Below are 20,422 nucleotides of genomic sequence, written 5' to 3' on the forward strand. Positions count from 1 at the left end.
TTATTTCGGCGTTGTGTTCCGAAACATTATGAGAGTGTTCGAATTGGGCCGCACGAATATGACGGGTCGGTGTCGGGCGCCCATTCTAAAACCCTCGCTCTTCGCACTCACTGCTCTTGGCTTTTGTCTTCCCTCTCCTAAAACCCTCGCCTCTGCATTCCATAGTTAGGGCTTTTCATTCTCCTCATCACTTCTTCAATGGCCACTCTTCTTCTCAGACACTCCTCTTCCACTTCTCGCCGCCTCTTCCCGTTAGCCTCTCAAATCCATTCTTCCGTATCTCGTTCTCCTCTCTCTACTCCCAATGACTCCACTACCTCCTCCTCCTCCTATTCTTTCAATTCCAATCCATGGTGGAGATCCATGGCAACTTTCACCAGAACGTAACACTCTCTCTTTATCTTTTTTTTTTTTGTCACAAAATTTAAAATATGTAAGTAACAGTAATCGTTATTAATATGTGTTTTACTTGTTTTGTTCATCTTTTTGTTTGATGTTGCAGGAAGCCTCACGTTAATGTCGGAACTATTGGACACGTGGATCACGGGAAGACCACGCTAACAGCGGCAATCACCAAGGTCTTGATTCACTTTTTGTTTAAATGTTTGTGGAGGTGGATGTTTTGGTGTTTATTACTCAATTAGGTTTGATCAGGTGCTTGCGGATGAAGGGAAGGCCAAGGCTGTTGCCTTTGATGAAATTGACAAGGCTCCTGAAGAGAAGAAGAGAGGAATCACCATTGCAACGGTTTGGAATCGTACCCTTTTGTTCTTGCAATCAATTGTGTTGTTTTCTGCTGAGATGTATACTTGCTCAATATTTCGGTTTTCAGGCTCATGTGGAGTATGAGACTGCAAAACGACATTATGCGCATGTGGACTGCCCTGGACACGCGGATTATGTTAAAGTAAGCTTTCTAATTTGGTTTATTTTCTCCAAGAATGTTTCTGTTGATTGGAGTTATGAATTTCCTAACAGAAGCTGGGTGGCGGATAAATTTAAGAATTTTTACCATGTATAATAGTTAATTGTGGAATTTAGCATATTTTGGTGCTGGTGTAGCCGGATCTTCTTTTCAAAACGAGATGCAAAATGTGTGCTAGGAATTTGGAAGTAGATTAGTTTGTAACGAAATACATTTTATAGTTATTGATTACACTGTATATTGGCAACAGCTGCATCTGTCAGATTTCTGTTTTCCATGAATGCTGGTGGATTTAGCATTCCAGCTTGCCTTTATGTACTTACTAGATGTTTTATCGATGTTTTATCTAATGGTTTTATTTAGTTTGAATAACAAAATAATTCTTGTTGACTATATGCTTTATAATTGTCTGTTTTTCAGAATATGATTACGGGAGCTGCCCAAATGGATGGTGGTATACTTGTTGTATCTGCACCTGATGGACCAATGCCTCAAACAAAGGAGCACATTCTTCTTGCTCGCCAAGTAGGTATTCTACGGATGTGGTTTGTATATATATACCTAGAATGTCTGGACCTTCCTCCTTACTTCTAGATTGACATTTTATATTTAAATCTATTATGCAGGTTGGTGTGCCATCTCTTGTTTGCTTTCTAAATAAAGTTGATGCTGTTGATGATCCAGAGTTGTTAGAGCTCGTAGAGATGGAGCTACGTGGTAGGGTGTTTTTCTAGGGATTCCCTTCTTCTCTTGTCCATGCTCAGAAAATGAATAAGTCTGCTCTAGTTTCTGTGGTCCGTGTTTGCTAAAATTTGTTTATATGTTAATGTGTTTGGCAGAGCTTCTGAGCTTCTACAAGTTCCCTGGGGATGAAATCCCGATCATTAGAGGTTCAGCCTTGTCTGCTTTACAAGGTACAAATGACGAGATTGGAAGACAAGCGATTCTAAAATTAATGGATGCTGTAGATGCATACATTCCTGACCCTGTTCGCCAACTTGACAAGCCTTTCCTAATGCCAATTGAAGATGTGTTCTCAATTCAGGTAAAAGGACTTGAACTTTATTTTCTGGGTTAATTTTTGAAGAAAGCAGATTCATTGAAGTAAAGATCGTCTCAGTTATAAAATTCTTACAGTATGTAATGTAAGTCTTATGTTTTTATCATGTTCTATCACCTTCCCTCTGTTCCAGTATAAACACCGTTTAGGTTACTATACTCTTTAAGAAGTACTATTTGTTAAAATAAAATGTGGCACACAAAAATAATTGGACTCTTCAATTCACTGTGGATATTTTCATTAAATCTTAACAACCTTTAAATAGGTGAAAATAGAACCTTGGATCAAGCACAAATAATAAAAACTAATAACAAAATATTAACTCAAAATAAAAATAACTACTTAATTTATCTCTATCTTATATCAACAAAATAAAATAATATTGTACTTAAATAAATAGAAAATCAAAACTACTTATCCTATCTTATCTCTATCAAAATCAAAATAAATATTACTATACCCAAACTAATAAAATAAGACTCAAACAAAATTACTAATATTAACTCACTCAAAATAATAAAAATAACTACTTAATTTATCTCTATCTTATATCAACAAAATAAAATAATAATGTTTTTAAATAAATAGAAAATCGAAACTACTTATCCTATTTTATCTCTATCAAAATTAAAATAAATATTACTATATCCAAACTAATAAAATAAGACTCAAACAAAATTACTAATAAATTCCTAAAATTTAAGTTTATCTCAACCGTATTTATTACTATTTATTTATATTAAAATTATTTTAAATTCCTAATATTCTCCTTCAGTTCACTCAAACTCAGCAATTATTGATGTACTTAACATCATAAGCAGATGGGATTATGAACACTGGTTTTATATGTGGAATAGTGGTTTATAATACTGGATCATCCTTGTAACTGTGGTCACTTGAACAATTTCTTTCTTGCTCTTCTAAATCCAGTTAGGTGAAGGATAAAATTTAAAATTGTTAATAATTCTATCTAGGTTTTTCAAGAATAAAAAAGGAAAGGAGGTAGTATTTGTTACGGCCTTTCTGTTTGTAATGATATGACACGGTGGTGTAATTTAAATCTTAACTTGATGCTTTAAACATTGTTGTCTCATTTAAATGTTTTGTTTTCCCTTGTAAGAATATCAAAATTTCTATTTTCAACACTGCTTAGTTCTCTCTATCTGCATTTGTTTCATTGCATATATTGGATTGGATATGTATGGGGGCATTGGTTTCCATCATTTCAGCTGCTTTATATTTTTCACTTGTGATGAAGGGGCGAGGAACAGTTGCCACTGGCCGTGTTGAACAAGGCGTCATTAAAGTCGGTGAAGAAGTGGAGGTGTTGGGTCTAATGCAGGTATGTATGTTCATTTAGTCATTTCCTGTATATAACTTGCCTCTGATCCTCATCGTTACTTTCTATTAATGTCCACTTGTTGCTTTCTTTTGCTGCTTTATTATTTTCATTTGCCACTAATGACTGATGATTAGTGGTTTGTTCTTAATGAGCATTATTTGGTTTCTCTATCCGAGCTTTGGTTAATTCCTTTATAATGGTAGTCCTAAAACCGAGTTTTCCTTGGTAGGGTGGTCCTCTGAAAACAACTGTAACTGGAGTTGAGATGTTCAAGAAGATTTTGGATCAAGGACAAGTAAGTGACTGTTATATTCATACAAAAGGGCTATGGCTATTTACGTAGAGCATATGTTAAACTAAAACGGATTGTGTATGTATTATTAGGCGGGTGACAATGTTGGTCTTCTTCTCCGTGGTCTGAAGCGTGAAGATATTCAACGTGGTCAGGTAAGTTGCAGAGATCAAGTTTTTCCTTTTCTTGTTAGAAGTTGTAGTTGCATGCAAGAGAACAACATATATCATCTGTATCTGTTTTAGTAAAATTGTTGAGTTTTGAATTCAAATTACTAAATTTGAGCTACCGCTTTCCTTGTGCTGGCTTCTATTGGAAGGTGATTGCAAAGCCAGGTTCTGTAAAAACATACAAGAGATTTGAGGCAGAGATATATGTACTCACAAAGGATGAGGGTGGCCGACACACCGCATTCTTCTCTAACTATAGACCTCAGTTTTACTTGAGGACAGCTGATATCACTGGAAAGGTAGAGTTGCCTGAAAATGTTAAGATGGTTATGCCCGGAGACAACGTTACAGCTGTTTTTGAATTGATTTCAGCAGTTCCACTTGAAGCAGGTCAGTAGTACTACATTAGTGAACTAAATATTATTTCAGTGTACATACCTAAATGTATTTATCCGTATGTTGAATATTCTTGTACACTTCATGCTAGAAACTGGAAACTTTGCTTTACTGCTTGCAATTGATTTTACAGGACAAAGATTTGCCTTGAGAGAAGGCGGCAGAACAGTTGGTGCAGGTGTGGTGTCAAAAGTAATGAGCTAGTACCGTTCTCTGTGACTCAAGTTTTAGTCTACACATTTGCTAAAAGGGGTTGGAAGCCCTGAGACCTGACTATTTATCCTGAAATATACAAACCATGTGCCAAGTAATTATCATTTAGCGGTTGTGTTGGATGAAGTTCAGTAAATTGAGTAAAATTTAGAGAAATTAATCTTCAATGTTCATTTTGTAGTGCATAATTTTCAACATGCCTTTGATCACTGCAGACTTTTTCTGCTTTATGAAGAATAATGTGTATCTTGTGTTCCAACAGTCCGAGCCATTGATATTGGGTTTTACAAATATTTTGTTTTTAATAACGATTCTCATTGTTTGAACCTCTATTTTTTGATGGCATATATTGATTTGAGAAAAATGAATAGGTTGCAATATGATTTGTTAGCTGTAATGATACATTTTGGGAATTGGGTATATGTTTATCATCTATGTTATTTATCTATTTCCACTTGTTATAAAAGTAACCGAGTGGCTGAAACGTAATAATTGAATAATGAACACCACCAGTTTAAACAATGGTAATTATATATTGCATTAATTTTTAATGATTAAGGTCAAATTATTCTATCTAGAACCACCTTCGTTTGGCATACATATAGTTTATAATATAAATTCGTAGAGTTTGATTTTACTTGTTTGACGCTATACAAGACATAAGCTATAATAAGATTTTTATTTAAAGTCAGACAGTGAACTTTTATTCAAGGTCAGACATTTTCACAATTAAAGACTGCTTTTTACTTTAGCTAGTTTTAATGTGTTAAAACGTGATATTTTTTAATGGTTTTAATCATGTTTAGTCTGATTTTTAGTCTTTTCTGTGAAAGGATCTACTAACTCGAAAGCTTGTTACCCTGGTTATAGAAACTATGACAAACTATTAATAAGTCAAACTTGACTCATGAGATTATAAGACATGTTAACTCGGACTCTGGCAAAACATAGCTAAACTAAAGTGTCATTATGTATTTGAAACGTCAACAATTTTATTTACAAAAATAAAATTAGAAAATAGAGCAGTCATTTTATTAACCAAAGTATTCAGTTGAACATCATACTAATTTTAACGATGAAAATAGAGCAGTCATTTTATTGATTCCATTGCAAATTTCTATATTACAAGCTACAATACTAGGAATACTTCTCGGGTTAACTGCAAGTAGGAAAATAACAGCGGATTGTTGATCAGCATTGTACCTTGAAGATCTCATTGTAAAACTAACTGGAACATTTGTTCTTTAACAGTCTGCTTTGCTTCAGCAATGCCATCACTGTAGACATCCAACCAACCAGAAATAACTGAGCATTATTCACTTCATCAAACTAGTCTTCGGAGATGCCACTCAAGAAGCAAATCTAAGCATCACCACTGCTAGCAATGCTGCAGCAGTATAGTAAATATCTCTTGTGCTCTCATCCAGCTTCTGCATCATTTTCTCTTCTTTCAAACCAAACTTTCCTGCGCTCTTGCTGATGTTCAAAATTGTGATCCTGAGCTTATTTACTGCCCCAGCAAGACAAACCAACCCCAATCCAAACCCAGTGTTGAAAAAGTTAGAAGCACAGAAGGTAGCCTTTCCATCAGCTAGGTTACACACAACAAATAGCAGAAAAGCAAGGCCGGTTCCACCAATACTGGCAGTAAACTGTGTCAGGAGATCAAAAAGCTCAGAGCTAAATTTCTTCAGGGAGAGAATTGCTTTCCTGCCACGCTGCTTCTTGTCCACCATCAGGGTCAGAAGGGTCTCACATGCATACGAATAGTTTTTGTAGCGATCCCTGTCCATGCCTACTTTCTTGCTCTTTCTTGGAGATGGCTTGAGTTTCACTTTCTCAGGGCTGTAGATAAGAGAAAAGCATTAATGTTAAATACTTCTTGAGCAAGAAACTACAATAGAGGTATTGTATTATTTAGTATGCAGTCCAACAATTGAACATGATCAGATTTATCCACAACCATGTATAAAGTCAATATCAAAAGGAACCATAGAAGATGATAACTTTTTCTCATCAGGCAATTATTAAAAAAAATCGAACAGATGGATTGTTCTGATATTCTTAAAAGTTGAAAAATAAATAGAGAAAACAGTGATGCATATGTTTAGTCCCTCATTGGACGAAAAGCCATTACAAAAAAGTAAGAAACAAAATTTAGTGGCAGCTGAAGCTAAATATAGGACAATGGTATCACTAACATGTGAACTTATATGAGTTATGCAGTTCCTTCAAGAGTTTAACTTCATGACATCTGGAATTGTGATAATCAAGTTAGCTACTCTCCACATTTCATTAAATTCAATGTTTCAATAAAAAACTAAACATATAGAAATTGATTGTCATTTTGTTCATGAAAAGTTGTTGACAAAAATAAAATATATACTGAGTTTGTTGGATCAAATGACCAACTCATAGATGTGTTGACCAAGTCCTTAATGGGACCTCAAATTGAGTTTATATGTTCTAAGCTTGGTATATACAATTAGTATGTTCTAGCTTGAAGGGAAGTGTTGAAATAATTATTTAATCTATTTATGTTAGTGTAATCAGTGGACTAAAGTAGGGAGTAGTATGTTGGGGTTATCTCTACTTAATTTACCTAGTTTTGTGCCTTGCAGTCTAGGACAGTCCCTTGATCTTTCATCTTCTTATTGTATCAACTCTTCATTAATATAAATAGAAGAACATAAGAAGGGTGCTTTAAGCCCTCTAAACATATATTTTCTCTCTGTTTGAATCTCAAGTTTACATAATTCACAATATAGAAATAGTCCAATGCTCAGCGATTTAAAAGCTAAACAAGGGTGCTGGAAGATGAATACAGGCTATTTTTACAATTAAACATTAGAGCATATCCCAGCAGGAAAACAGGTCAACAATATCAAGAAAAGTATATTCTGCATACCTCTTTAAAGGAGCAGTCAAGGTGGATTGATTCTTCAATGTAGAGGGATGACTTCTCTCTAATTCATTGATATTCACCCTGTCCATATGGAATATCATCAAATAAACCGTTAAATTGTGTCTTGAAATATATAGGTCCTTTCTATTACAGAAGAACTGATAACACCATAATTGAAAAATCAATTGAAGCAAGGAAACACAAGTTAAACAGTTGACTTAAACTAAATTAAGTTAACTCCCATACAAGTATTCATATTTTCCAGGACCAAAGACAGTGAATTCCCTCCACCCATTGCTGTGAGAGTAAAGTGCTAGGAATTGTCGGTGGACACAACTCAACAAATTTAAGTACTCACTAGTATGGCCTACAAACAAATGCCTTCTTCAAGATTTGAACTTTGACCCTATTACATGCATTTGTATGACACTTCATAAATTTATTGCAATGATAACACATACACACATATTGGAAAATAAAGTCACCATATTTGGAGTGATAAATGGAGGTTCATTGACACAATAATCAACTTTCTAGATATCACAAAGAAAAGGGTAAAGGTATATGTTAGTTACACAAGACTTCTTGTCAACTTGGTCCCCATACAAAAAGGTTTTCAATTTAATATCTATATGGACAATTATTTTCAATATCGTCCCTGTTGTCTGTTATTTGTATCAGTGTGATATTGACATGAGCGTCACTGAATAGAGAGACCAAATTCAAAATCATTGTCAAATGAGGGTCAAAGATATAATATTCCCAGTCCCTTATGGACACATTTTTAATTTGATGACCATACTCCACTACGTAATGAAACATTGATCAACAGTGTTATAATAGCAATAGAATGCAAGAATCAAACTAGGAATGATTGTCACATATATGATTGACACTTATAATTTGACGCCTATACTTCAAAATGTTATTACTTCAACTAACAGCATTATAATAGCAATAGCCCGCAAAGAACAAATAAAAAATTTTCGCACACATAGGAACTAAATTTAAAACTCACAGAGGGGTCAAATTTAAAAGAAAAACACATGTATGACGAGACAAGTGTACACTTAAATTTAATCTAAATAGTAGTGATTATGGGCACTTTTACATGTAAAATTTGCTCAATCATGAACTCAACTTTTAACTTCTTGTGATAAACATAATAATAATACAAAGGAGACACATTGATAAGATGTGCAAAGACTCTGGTCTGGTGGGTACATAAAACCTAGACAGATAGAAAAGAGACACGTTATTCGAAAGCATGCTTTGCTTTGGTAAAACTGTTATTTAGATGTTGAATATCTAACTAATGCAGAATGGTTGATGCTAATCCAAAGATCAACATAATTTACAAAGAAAGTTATATTATTACTTTTATAAAAGTGAATTCTTAAGCAAATAAAATAGTCGTTCAGATGACTGGACAATCAGAATCTGTTTAAACAAGTCAATATTGTCAAAATATTTATACCAATTGAAGTGTGGAACAACCATAGATTGCTTTTCACCCTTTCGTGAGCTTTTTGATAAGTATGACTCAGCAATTACAGAGACAAGATCTTTCAACTCAATTGCAGTACCCATAAATGTGATTTGACCATCTGGATGAACCGTGATCTTTGAAGAAAGGGCTGAAGCTTGAACTAAACGCAGTAAAGGCTTCCGAATAATGAATTGATTACTTGGATAGATAAGGGATGACAATGGTTGCTGAGATTCACCATTGCCTGACAACTGCAATTTCTTCAACTTCGATAACAAAGATAAATTTGCTCCATCTTTCCCTGCTTCAGCAGTCTCAGACATTAGCAAATTTGTAATGTTATCACGCTTAGTGCATTGTTCAACAATTCCAAAGCCAAAAAGGACTGCACTTGAGCAGTTTGCTGCAACCAAAGACAAATAACGATATTCAGAAGTCAGAATAAGCACAAAAAGATTTACTACCATAAATCATCCCAGGCATTCATCTCAAAGAAAAGATGCAACCAAATATCTTAGGCAAGTTTGTACTACATAACATCTTAGAGAACAAGCCAACCTTTAATGGTTACTCTAAATCATTGGTCATGAGATTTAATATCTTGCCACCTTTTAGGATCCAATAAGGGACTTGAGTCCCACATTAGAAGTATGGGATTCCAGTGGGGGATTATAGGGCTTTCGGTTCTACAACAACCATAGCTAGCATTTTTGGGTCTTGTTCACTTGAGTGAATTTGGGAAAGAGTAATTAAGAGGATTCGAAGATAAATTTTTTTGTTGTTTATTTGAATAGATTTGGAGATAAGTGAAAGTGGATTTGGAAGTAAATTTTTTTAATCTGTCACATAAATTAAATCCTATACTAATTCTCACAAACTTTATTTCCGAATCCACTCTCTTTTACCTCCAAATTCAGTCAAATAAACAAAAAAAAAATTATCTTCAAATCCACTCAATTACTCTCCTTCAAATCCACTCATGTGAACAAGGCCTTAGTGTGGTTATTCCAACTTCTTATCACCACTAAATTAACATGGGAAAGAAACATGCATAATCAATAAACAAAGACAAAAAAGGAGCCATCCTACTTACTACAATGAGACTCTGTGGAATTTTGCATGAAGACACATAAAGCAATCAGAGAACATTGAAATTCAAAAGGTATTTACATCAACTAGAATTTAAGTAGAGTAGCTAGCTAAATGTGATATTTCCACATGATTAGTTTATGAGGGGAGATAGAATCACCGATGAACATGCACTACAAGGTCGGTAGGTGTGTACTGTTACTTGAAGTTTTCAAATATTCAACACTACTACCAACATGCATGGGAACGATCAAACAGTAATCTAACGTCATAAATAAAGTTAACCACAAAAAGGACCTTTTTCATCAGTAAGCACGGGACGTTGAACTGAGAAGTCAACATTAATAACCTCATTGTAATCAACCCATTCATTTTGGAATTTCCTTGACTCCCCACCTGAGCTTTGCTTGAGATAAGGAGACTCATATCTAATCAGGTCGACTTTCGCTACTGGAGAAGGAAAGGACATTTGGTAGCCCTGTCTTGAAAAACAAACTAAAAAATATAAGAAACTAAATTAAGCACGCACAACACTATCAAAATAATTTCAGTATTAGAACCCATGGAGGATGATATTATGAGTTTTGGTTATGGGGAAACTTTGTTATCATAGGGGAACAATTCACAGTTTAAGAAATTTACAAAATCAGACAGATGAAATGCGAGATTATCGTGTAACCTTCAAATAATCATGATTCATTTACTAAAATAGCTTATACATAAATTTAGAAATGAAAAATGCACCCTCCCTCCTCCCCAGATAGGCCTAATGAATTACGAATACGAATGATTAAAATGTAAGATGATCTCTTATTCTATTCCTTTCATCACAAAAATTACAGAATAATCTATAACATTTATAAATTACCAAAAACGAAAAATGTATCCCCATTGCCAAACATAGCCTTGCGTGATCATACCAAGGTCACATAGGCACAATCCCTCATTGAAAACTTGAATCAACATACCCATTTTACAGTAGAAACACCATTACACTCATTAATACTGAGAAAAAACATAAAAACCACAACTTGTTGATGTTACCTTCATGTTGGTACCCGCCAAACCCAGTTGTGAGTGTAAGACAAGGCCAGTTGGGTAACCATGAGATGCCATCAAACAAAGACTCTGCACCATTTTTGAAAGAAACCCGGATTAATAAACGATTTTCTGTAGCCAAAAGCTCCCTCCTTTCGTGCACTCAGTCATGCCCTCATGCCCTTATCTCTTCCCGCACCTCAAATCCTGAATATTTTCCACAAACCTCAAAAAATAATTAGGTTTTTATTGTGATCCATCAGCTCAACAAAAAAAAAAGAAAAAAACTTGCTGGATCCAGAAGCTTCCAAAATGGAAAAACTAATGGTACGCATCGGCTTGATAGTCAACTTTTGAATTTCCATGAAAGACAGTTTGTGGTCGGCTTCATACTGTATAAGTACATTAATACTAATTTTATTACCTTTTTAGTGAAAAATGGCTTGTAGCATAGCATTTGCTGGGACCAGAAAAATATATTAAATAAATACTTTATTTTATAAATAAAATACTCACATTTTATGCGTTGAAGTGGACGGAACATTTGGCTGAGAAGATATCAATATCAATGTCAAAACATAATAAATACATTAACTTTTGACAGATTCTGTGGTTAAAAATTATAATAAATACATCAGATTTTAAGAGTATAAGAAAATAGTATAGCTTAATTAGAATGTACTAACAATAGCATTTTGAATCTAATTATGACTAATTCAAAAGTCAGAATATTCATTTTTTTTATAATATTACTTGTAAAGTTATGTATAAAATATTTTACTTTTTAATTAATACTGTAAAATATTTTAATACGTTAAAACGAATTCAATATCAAAATTCAGAATGTTTGTTTCGTGTGACAATTATATTTTTTATAGTATACTACAAATGAAGGCTAACATTTAAGTTTTTCAGCTCAAAAATAGTCCTAAAGCAACATAGTTTTTCTATATTAAAATTAAATGTAAGAGTTCATTAAATATCTTTTCTAAAAAAAATAATTATTCTTCCATCATAAAAATAAAGTCAAAAGATAGAAGAATTTGATTTTTTAAGCAACTTACAGCATTAAATTAAACTAAAGAATGAATAAAAATAGAAAATTTTCTTATATTTAAACGCATATTTATGTGTTTCCTACCAATGCTGTATGATCATGTCGTGACTTTATAATTGTCTTAATCTACATTATTAAAATACTTTCCTAAAATTTCACATTAAATGATGAATAACATAAACATGTATTATTTTACATAACAGCCATGTTTAAAAAAAATATGATTAACTTATTAAATATTAATTGTTTCAGTAGATATTTTATATGACCGAGACACTAACCGGTTGTCTCGGCTCTTGGTTTGAATATTTGAGAATATGAATTGTGGAGTGTAAGTAGAATGTGAATGAAGTGTGATTGGAAGATGATTCAAAGGTTACCTGGCTTGTAACGCTAACTATTTATAATTTGTCTCATGGACTTTAAACTGATATAAGCTCTTTATATCTTTAATAAGATATATTGTAACTGCTCGGCCTTGATATTAGTACACTGATGATAAAAGTAAATATATTTATCTAAAGATTTTTTTTTCTTGAAATATGAGCATAAGAGAGTTTTGATTGATTAATAGTATGAATTAATATAATTATTTTAATATTAGAGTTTGACCTCTTTCCAAAGAAAATATGTAACACCTTGATCACATTTTAAATAGTATTGTTTAGATATTGTCTTATTGACTTTTTCCTTTAAAAAAACTTATTCAGAAATTACATCCATCAATATAGTTCATTCATAAATTTTTCAAAGAAAAAAAAAATTATTCCGTAAAAAATAAATAAAAATTCTCATAAGAATATACTACAAAATACCTTTTCCAATACTAAGATAAGTGAAAAATGACATACGATTATAGTTTTCAAAAAAACAATTTATTTATTTCTTCAAACTCTAAAAAAACCATCCAATGAATAAATATTCATTAATACATTTCTCCTATATTTTTTCCTTAAAAATAACTTTACCATATTGCTACACCAACTTATGTTATCAAGCATAATTCAATATTTTCATTAGTCTTTATATTTCAAAAACAATAACTCTTAATTGTTATATTTCTAAAGTATAATATATATTTTGACTTAACCAAACACACAATTCACCACATTTTTAAAAACAAAAAAGAATCCATGAAATAACTATTTAAAAAAGACTTAAGTAATATTTTGATTTTTTTTATCGATTTTGATACTTACCTTTACTGTGTACTCAATTGAGCAATAAGCTCTTCTATTAATTAATTAGACCATGCTGTATAAAGACTTTTACAAATAGAATGTATAAAGACTATTTTTTTTTTCAAATTGAAACGTGACCTGTTGCAAAAACAATGTTAGTACTAATTTAAGATAAAAGATTAAATCGTGAATAATCAACAAAGTTTATTCTCAAACAAATCAACAACAAATATAAAAAATAAAAATAAATTAAAATACTTAAATCAAATTTTTAAAACCAACTTGTAACTATTAACGTTAAAAAAGGTTGGATTGGAAAAAAAAAATTGATATAAGTATTTTTTTAGCTTGACTTAATAAAAACTCAAATAATTTAATTTTGTTTTTTATTGTTATTTTAGATTATATTATATTTTTTATTTTGAATTATTTAAAAAAATTAATATTATTTTAACCAATTGCCACACAGCTAACGTGAAGTGAGTGGCTCAGTGGTAAGTTTTTATATTACAGTAAGAGGTACACGTGTTTGGGAAGAAGGAACGCGAGCGGATCGAGACAGGTAGTTGCGCGACTCATCATATAATAAATATTCCAATAAAAAATTATAATTATTTAAAGGCATAGCCATTCTATTTTGTGAGCCTTTATCTGTCATTTCGTTTCGCAATCTTTTCTTTTCCTCGCTTCTCGTCTTCTCTCTCTCTCTCTGAATCGAAACCCTAGAAATTCATCGTCTTCCACAATCTGACACCTCTCCCTGACGGAACCTATATTCTCTCATCAAACCTCACTTATCCAAATCCGATACTCAAATCCCCATCCCAATTCCTCGCATCGACCTCACTGCCCCAATTCCCCCAATTCGCACCTTCCAACGCCACAATCTTAGAATCGCCGATTCCGCTACGGTGGCTAGCGCATGGGTAAGATTCTCCGAGAAACCGCCAAGCCGTCGGCGAATTCTTCATCGGCGTCCCCCTCTTCGGCGGCGCCCGCCACCACGTCTTCCACGTCGGTGACGGAGACCGTGAGAGGCTCGCACCAGTTCAAGATCACGGGCTACTCCCTCTCCAAGGGGATCGGGATTGGAAAGTACATGGCCTCCGACGTGTTTTCCGTTGGAGGGTACGATTGGGCGATTTATTTCTACCCCGATGGGAAGAGCGTGGAGGACAATGCGACCTACGTGTCGCTCTTCATCGCTCTGGCCAGCGACGGCACCGACGTTAGGGCACTTTTCGAGTTAACCCTTTTGGATCAGAGTGGCAAGGAGAGGCACAAGGTGCATAGCCATTTCGAGAGGACACTCGAAAGCGGGCCTTACACGTTAAAATACCGCGGTAGTATGTGGTGGGTTGAGATTTAAAAATAAATTTTGATATTGATCTTGTTTTTCAATTTCGTCCCTGCCTTGCACTTTAATTTGTGTTGTCTAAAAGACATATTTGTTAAGTCGTCTCCGAGCACCTGAATTCCAGTTTAACTAGTGGTGTCTCTTTTGAGTCCTTAAATGTTGTCGCTCATATTTGTCTTACTGAGTCGAGCAAGATCGTGTCTGAGAAGGATACCACTGGTCTTTTACCAAAAAAAAAACTAATATGTTTCTTAACTTATAATACTGTTGGAAGGTGACGGGTTTACATAACGTATGCTAACATGTGCTTTCGAGGAAGCAGTTAAGAAAACAAAAATGGAAAGTATTTATTGAGAAGGAAAACATTTACATGTGTTTTTTAAAGTAATTGAATGTTTTTAATTGGTCGGGTTAGGTTTTCCTTAACGAGTACCCCCCTCCAAAATTATTTAATGGTTTAAGGTTCTACAGTTTGCATTTTCATGTCAAGTACTTGAGCTGTTCTATACCAAATTGTGTGTTCATTTTCTTTTCTGAGGTAAGTCTCGTAGGGTGCCCTATGTTTGTCCTACTTGTGTAATGGATTGGATTTTAGTTAGTGTTTTAAGTGGTGAGATCTTTCATCCCTTGGGAGTTGCTCCACCCACAAATGCTGGGGAAAGGTGATAGAGAAGTATCAATCTGGAGAAATAAAATGGGAGAAATGTCTTGTAGAAAATCACAAGTAAAGTCGCTAACTCCTGATACTATGAGTTTTCTTCTGGACGATTGGGGTCCACTTCCTAACTCGTACAGAGGTCACTAGCTATGCGGATTGCGAGTTTCATTGTTGATCTGCCTCTATCCTCTTCGCTTAGACGAACAAAGATGCTCTTTTCCAATCTGCAGTTCACTATTGGTCTTTGACACCATCATCGTTGGATATTACCATTTCCAGATGTTGGCATAGTTGTACTGGTTGGAAGCATCCTTTCTTTCTCGTATGTAGGTGTTGGAGGGTTGCATGGCAGCCTGATTGGTATGTGTTGGCCTATTTTGGTTCTGTTCAGTTTGGGCCTATTTAGTGTGTTTGGGTCTGTTGAGTGTTGTTATGTTTGGACCTCTTATTTTCTGTTCTTTGTTATTTATGATTTATTGTTTATTTTTCTTATCTATGCTATTTTTTTTTATGTATATGCATGTATGTATAAATATACTTTTGCATTTTAGGAAGGATTTTATGATCCATTTAGATCTTTTACATTCCTCAAGTTATCTTTAACCCCCCTGCCCCCCTTCTTATCCTTGAACTTTGTACGTGGCTTCATATCCTTTTACTGATTTTTTGTTTTATTTTGTATTTACTGATTATTTGATGTTTTGGGTGTTTCAGGGGTTACAAAAGATTTTTTAAGAGAACAGCTCTAGAAACATCGGACTACCTTAAAGATGATTGTCTCTCTGTGAATTGTAGTGTTGGTGTTGTGAGGTCACGTACGGAAGGTCCTAAAATCTATACGATAGCAATACCACCTTCTAGCATTGGCCATCAATTTGGGCATCTACTTGAAAGTCGTAAAGGAAGTGATGTGAATTTTGAAGTGAACGGAGAAATTTTTTCTGCTCATAAATTGGTATTAGCAGCTCGGTCACCTGTTTTTAGAGCACAGCTTTTTGGTCCTATGAAAGATCAGAATACCCATTGTATTAAAGTTGAAGACATGGAGGCTCCAGTTTTCAAGGTTTGTTAAATTCTCTTTGTGCTTCCCATTCTTTATTTGTTTTTGTTTGTAATGTGGTCACCTAATGTGGTTTTGGTTTCTATTTGCTCTCATCCTAACCGCGAGTGCTTCATGATTGTGTGCATTTTTCCCTTGATCTTTCTTTTATAGTTCCATTATTAGGAATTTGTATATCTTTATACCAGCTCAGCTCTGCTACCTGTGTTAATTAGTCTTACTGTATACCAGTAGGTTTGCAAAAACTCATTTTAATGTGGTTTCAATCTGTATCTCTTTTTGTGCTTCTCTCCTTTTGAAAATTCACACGTTTCATTGAATTACTTCATATGCATGACCTATCAGATAAGTTAAAAATTTTGTGGCATCACTGCCCAGATCGTAGTATCATTTGCTGTTGGATGACTCAGTTGCTGGTAGGTCACAGAGAACACATGGACCTTTCTCATTTAAATTAACCATTATGAGCTTGTAGATCCTCAGAGTTTGTTTGGTTTGAGAAAATGTTTTTTCTGTTTTCATTTTTAACTTTAAAAAATGCCACCTTGTTTTTATTTTGTTTCTTGTTTTTAAAAGTTTATATAGAAAAAGGGGGAAAAATCCTTTTTTTATTTTCTTTTTCATTTCTCCGTTACAAACTCCTAAATTAAACTGGAGGCGGGAAATATTTTCTCAAACTAAACTAAGCAACTCCTTAGTGCTAGGTTCTCGTTTCAGAAGTTGTACAGGCTGCTTATGACCATAAAATAGTGATAGTTGTAAAATCACTTTTACTGAATAAGACACTAATACATTTTCAAGTCACTTGCATTTCTAATAATTTTTTCCTCTTTCTCTTTCTTTCCGATTTTCCACTTTCTCACTTTCCATCGCCCCATCCAAACAAAGTGCTTGGTTAATGAATGTAATTGGCTGTTGGCACAATATAACAAGTATTTTCTTTAATAATTTTAATATGCAGAGAAAATTCCAAGCTTTTAGTTTTGTAATTGCATTATGGGTGTACATGGTGTGACTCTCGTTCCGTACATTTACAAGATGCAACTATGCAAGGCTTGGGTCTAACTCAAAGTGAATGTGTCTGTCTTTGTTCAACTTGATAAATTGCAGTGAGCAATATGCATGCAGAATGTTTTGTCAGTTGTGTCTTGTCTTTATTTTTCAGGCATTGCTTCATTTTATATACTGGGACTCACTACCAGATATGCATGAGCTTACTGGCCTGAACTCAAAGTGGGCATCAACCTTGATGGCTCAGCATCTTCTAGCAGCAGCTGATCGATATGGCCTAGAGAGGCTTAGGCTGACGTGTGAGGCAAGTCTTTGTGAAGATGTAGCAATTAATACTGTGGCTACAACTCTAGCCTTGGCAGAGCAGCACCATTGTTTCCAGCTGAAAGCTGTTTGTCTCAAGTTTATCGCTACATCTGAAAATCTTAGAGGTTTGTTTTTCCCATCTGAATAATTACCAGAAGAAGTTTGCAGTATTAGAGGGGGTCTGTGACAGTTGTCTGCAAGTTAGAGTTGTTACTGAATATCAGTAGTGATGCTGTCAATTGTCGTCATTGTCTTCTAGTTTGTATTTGCATTAAAAAAGTTGTTAAGCTTTAAAGGGATATTATGGTTTACTTTAAAGTGATGTTTTCTATGTAACTAAATATTAACCCATGCTAAAGCTTCTGGTTGTCCCAAGTTGACCTCAAAGCCTTGTGTCACCATTAATTTATACCAGAACCTTTATGAATAGTTTTTCTCTTTGTAAATGTTTAAGTTTGCTTTCTGCTTCATTTTCTCTTGTAATTTTTCATTAAAATAGAAGACAAAAAGGTGCCTAGATCATGGAACAATCAGTAAACTTATTCCAGGATTTTGGTTTAATGGTTGAAATACTTGGTACTCATTTAAAACACGTTTATTATAGATGGTTTTCACAAGAGTTTACTATTGTTAGCACTGGCCATTTCAAATGAAATTGTTGATAACTTTCTTAATCCCTCATCCATAAAGTTCTTATTATTAACCATTGTATTTCATCTTTTGATTCTTCAGCTGTGATGCAAACTGACGGATTTGAGTACTTGAAGGAAAGTTGCCCATCTGTTCTGACTGAGCTATTGGAGTACGTGGCCAGATTTACTGAGCATTCGGACTTCATGTGCAAGCATAGGAATGAAGCACTACTTGATGGCAGTGACATAAATGGGAGGCGGGTGAAGCAAAGGCTCTAGTTTCAACACTGAACAGCTTTCTGTACAACCCTCTTCTACTCTCCGTTTTAAAAGATCGAGAGTTTGTAGTTGATGGGAAAATATATATAATCTTTTATAGGATCAGAGGCAAATTTTAAATTTCTTAGCTTATTCTTGTGTAAGAGATGTAAATGTAATTTGTGTTGCTGTTACCGTTCCGTTTGACGTAGGTTTCTTCTGTAATATCTTAAGGATTTCTTTTTACTGGAAAACATGTCTGGAAATTGTTGATTTGTTCGCTACTTCCCCGTTTGTTTTTGTATTTTTATTCAATTTAGCAGCGTGTAAGTACTCTTTAACATTTGTCATCATCTAGCATCTCTTTGTTTTTTTACCGATTATGCTAATGCACAAACTAGTTAAGCCACCGTAGCATTCGCATTATTTCTGGGTTTCCTCCTCAGAACATGCCATTCATTATTCATTATGGCGTGAACATCTTTCAATTATGATACTTCCTAAAAATTTGCTTTCATCATGCCACTTAGCAATACAGGGTAGTTTTCAATACCTCTAGTGAGTGTGATTAATATTATCATCCTAAGTATGAACCTTCTTTGATTTTCACCACCAAAAATTTTCATCTATACGACTCAAATTACTAGCAGAGTTAGATTAATCTCATATATGCACTTATAAAAAATACACCATACAAATAACAAGACACAATAGCATTTCACCTTAAAAACACTATCTTGAGCATCACAATTATATGTATAAGCATTTTAACATACCAAAGTTCAAGAATAAGCCATCAAAATTCATGAAACACAAAGATAATACAATGCGACATATAACAAAGAAATGACTCGAGTTATTTTTAAAAGTGAAGAAAGAAACAAAATGTTCCACAAACATGTGAATTTTCCACAACTTGTGTATTTGTCTCCACGATGTAGAATTCGAACTAGCGAGTTTCATAGGTAACATGTGGATTTTTTCACAAAAGCTGTGAATTTGACTATGAGATGCAAAATTCAAACCAATGAGTCACACATTTCAGATTTTACAAACAAACAACAACAATTTAATTCATCCAAACTTAACCAAACAAAAGGTTACCCACTAAAATTTTAACACTTTCGTATCAATTTTATAGTAAGTCAAACATATACACTTCAATCAAACCATTTAACATATTTTCAACCATTATTTAAATGTAAAAGATATCATAATCATCTTCCCTTACATTTAGATGTATGTTCTATTCAACTTATTCAACTGTCTTTGTGTCCAAAACCTCTCAAAGAAAAACACCTAAACACAAAAGGAGCTTAGATTAAATATTTAAGTATACTCCTAAAATTCCAACATATTAAGGATAATAGAAATCAAAATCATAACCACATGCAAGTAGAAATTTACTTGCATGTAACATCTAACCATTCCCAAAAACACTTAGGGTAACAAAAAAAATTTGAGACTCACCTAAGAAAGGAATTGATATGTGAAATTTGTTGTTCTTGATGCAAATATGATAGTAGTGTGCTCGATTCTTGAGTTAAAAGAGAAGAAAAGTCAAATTTGTAGAGAATAAGCAAACATCTTGGAGGAAGGGTTTGTGAGAGTAAAGGAGAAGTGTTTTTGAGTGTGTGCATTTTTTGTTTTAATTTTTAAGGTTTTCACATACTTCCTAACTAAAAAAACTTTCAACCTAAAATATTCACTTAGGATGAGGATAGGACTTTCTCATTTCTTCCTCTAAGTCCCACGTGACATTATCTGACTTAATATTCCAAAATACTTTGACTAGATTAACCTTCTTTCCTTTGAGTTGTTTGATTTGATGCTCCTATATTCTTACTAGATGAGTATCCACTAATAAATTTTCCTTAACTTAGACTTCATCTACTATCAAAACATGTGTAGGATCTGGTACAAATTTTCTTAACTAGGAGACGTGAAACACATGTAATAACCTTGACAATTAAGGAGGTAAAA

General features: G+C 33.8%; 3 protein-coding genes across 3 annotated transcripts; 2 read left to right on the forward strand and 1 right to left on the reverse strand.

Moving 5' to 3' along the window:
* Window positions 1-47: 47 nt before the first annotated feature.
* LOC106756705 (elongation factor Tu, mitochondrial) lies at window positions 48-4,730 on the forward strand. The gene is made up of 12 exons (XM_014639240.2): window positions 48-383; window positions 503-578; window positions 655-747; window positions 833-907; window positions 1,346-1,450; window positions 1,552-1,642; window positions 1,765-1,970; window positions 3,244-3,327; window positions 3,557-3,622; window positions 3,712-3,774; window positions 3,939-4,179; window positions 4,319-4,730. The coding sequence occupies exons 1-12, from the start codon at window positions 199-201 to the stop codon at window positions 4,387-4,389; spliced, it is 1,356 nt and encodes a 451-aa protein (XP_014494726.1). The 5' UTR covers window positions 48-198; the 3' UTR covers window positions 4,390-4,730.
* Window positions 4,731-5,427: 697 nt separating this feature from the next.
* LOC106757889 lies at window positions 5,428-11,300 on the reverse strand. Its single transcript, XM_014640740.2, has 5 exons — window positions 10,926-11,300; window positions 10,179-10,359; window positions 8,781-9,195; window positions 7,307-7,384; window positions 5,428-6,243 (listed from the first exon to the last, which is right to left on the reverse strand). The coding sequence occupies exons 1-5, from the start codon at window positions 11,016-11,018 to the stop codon at window positions 5,748-5,750; spliced, it is 1,263 nt and encodes a 420-aa protein (XP_014496226.1). The 5' UTR covers window positions 11,019-11,300; the 3' UTR covers window positions 5,428-5,747.
* A 2,494-nt stretch (window positions 11,301-13,794) lies between these two features.
* LOC106757768 (BTB/POZ and MATH domain-containing protein 2) lies at window positions 13,795-18,813 on the forward strand. Its single transcript, XM_014640556.2, has 4 exons — window positions 13,795-14,510; window positions 15,887-16,235; window positions 17,398-17,674; window positions 18,282-18,813. The coding sequence occupies exons 1-4, from the start codon at window positions 14,080-14,082 to the stop codon at window positions 18,458-18,460; spliced, it is 1,236 nt and encodes a 411-aa protein (XP_014496042.1). The 5' UTR covers window positions 13,795-14,079; the 3' UTR covers window positions 18,461-18,813.
* Window positions 18,814-20,422: the final 1,609 nt, after the last annotated feature.

This window comes from Vigna radiata, chromosome 3 (genome assembly GCF_000741045.1).
Source record: "Vigna radiata var. radiata cultivar VC1973A chromosome 3, Vradiata_ver6, whole genome shotgun sequence".
NCBI classification, from domain to species: Eukaryota; Viridiplantae; Streptophyta; class Magnoliopsida; order Fabales; family Fabaceae; genus Vigna; species Vigna radiata.

What these genes read in the sequence shown, in the direction of transcription:
- LOC106757768 (XM_014640556.2), top strand. Translation starts at nt 14,080, where the DNA reads ATGGGTAAGATTCTCCGAGAAACCGCCAAGCCGTCGGCGAATTCTTCA. An exon ending in AAATACCGCGGTAGTATGTG is followed by an intron (nt 14,511 to 15,886) that starts GTGGGTTGAGAT and finishes TGGGTGTTTCAG; the next exon opens with GGGTTACAAAAGATTTTTTA. An exon ending in TGGAGGCTCCAGTTTTCAAG is followed by an intron (nt 16,236 to 17,397) that starts GTTTGTTAAATT and finishes TTTATTTTTCAG; the next exon opens with GCATTGCTTCATTTTATATA.
- LOC106757889 (XM_014640740.2), bottom strand. Translation starts at nt 11,018, where the DNA reads ATGGTGCAGAGTCTTTGTTTGATGGCATCTCATGGTTACCCAACTGGC. An exon ending in TGGCGGGTACCAACATGAAG is followed by an intron (nt 10,360 to 10,925) that starts GTAACATCAACA and finishes TTTTCAAGACAG; the next exon opens with GGCTACCAAATGTCCTTTCC. An exon ending in TTGACTGCTCCTTTAAAGAG is followed by an intron (nt 6,244 to 7,306) that starts GTATGCAGAATA and finishes TCTTATCTACAG; the next exon opens with CCCTGAGAAAGTGAAACTCA.
- LOC106756705 (XM_014639240.2), top strand. Translation starts at nt 199, where the DNA reads ATGGCCACTCTTCTTCTCAGACACTCCTCTTCCACTTCTCGCCGCCTC. An exon ending in ATGGCAACTTTCACCAGAAC is followed by an intron (nt 384 to 502) that starts GTAACACTCTCT and finishes TTGATGTTGCAG; the next exon opens with GAAGCCTCACGTTAATGTCG. An exon ending in CGTAGAGATGGAGCTACGTG is followed by an intron (nt 1,643 to 1,764) that starts GTAGGGTGTTTT and finishes TGTGTTTGGCAG; the next exon opens with AGCTTCTGAGCTTCTACAAG.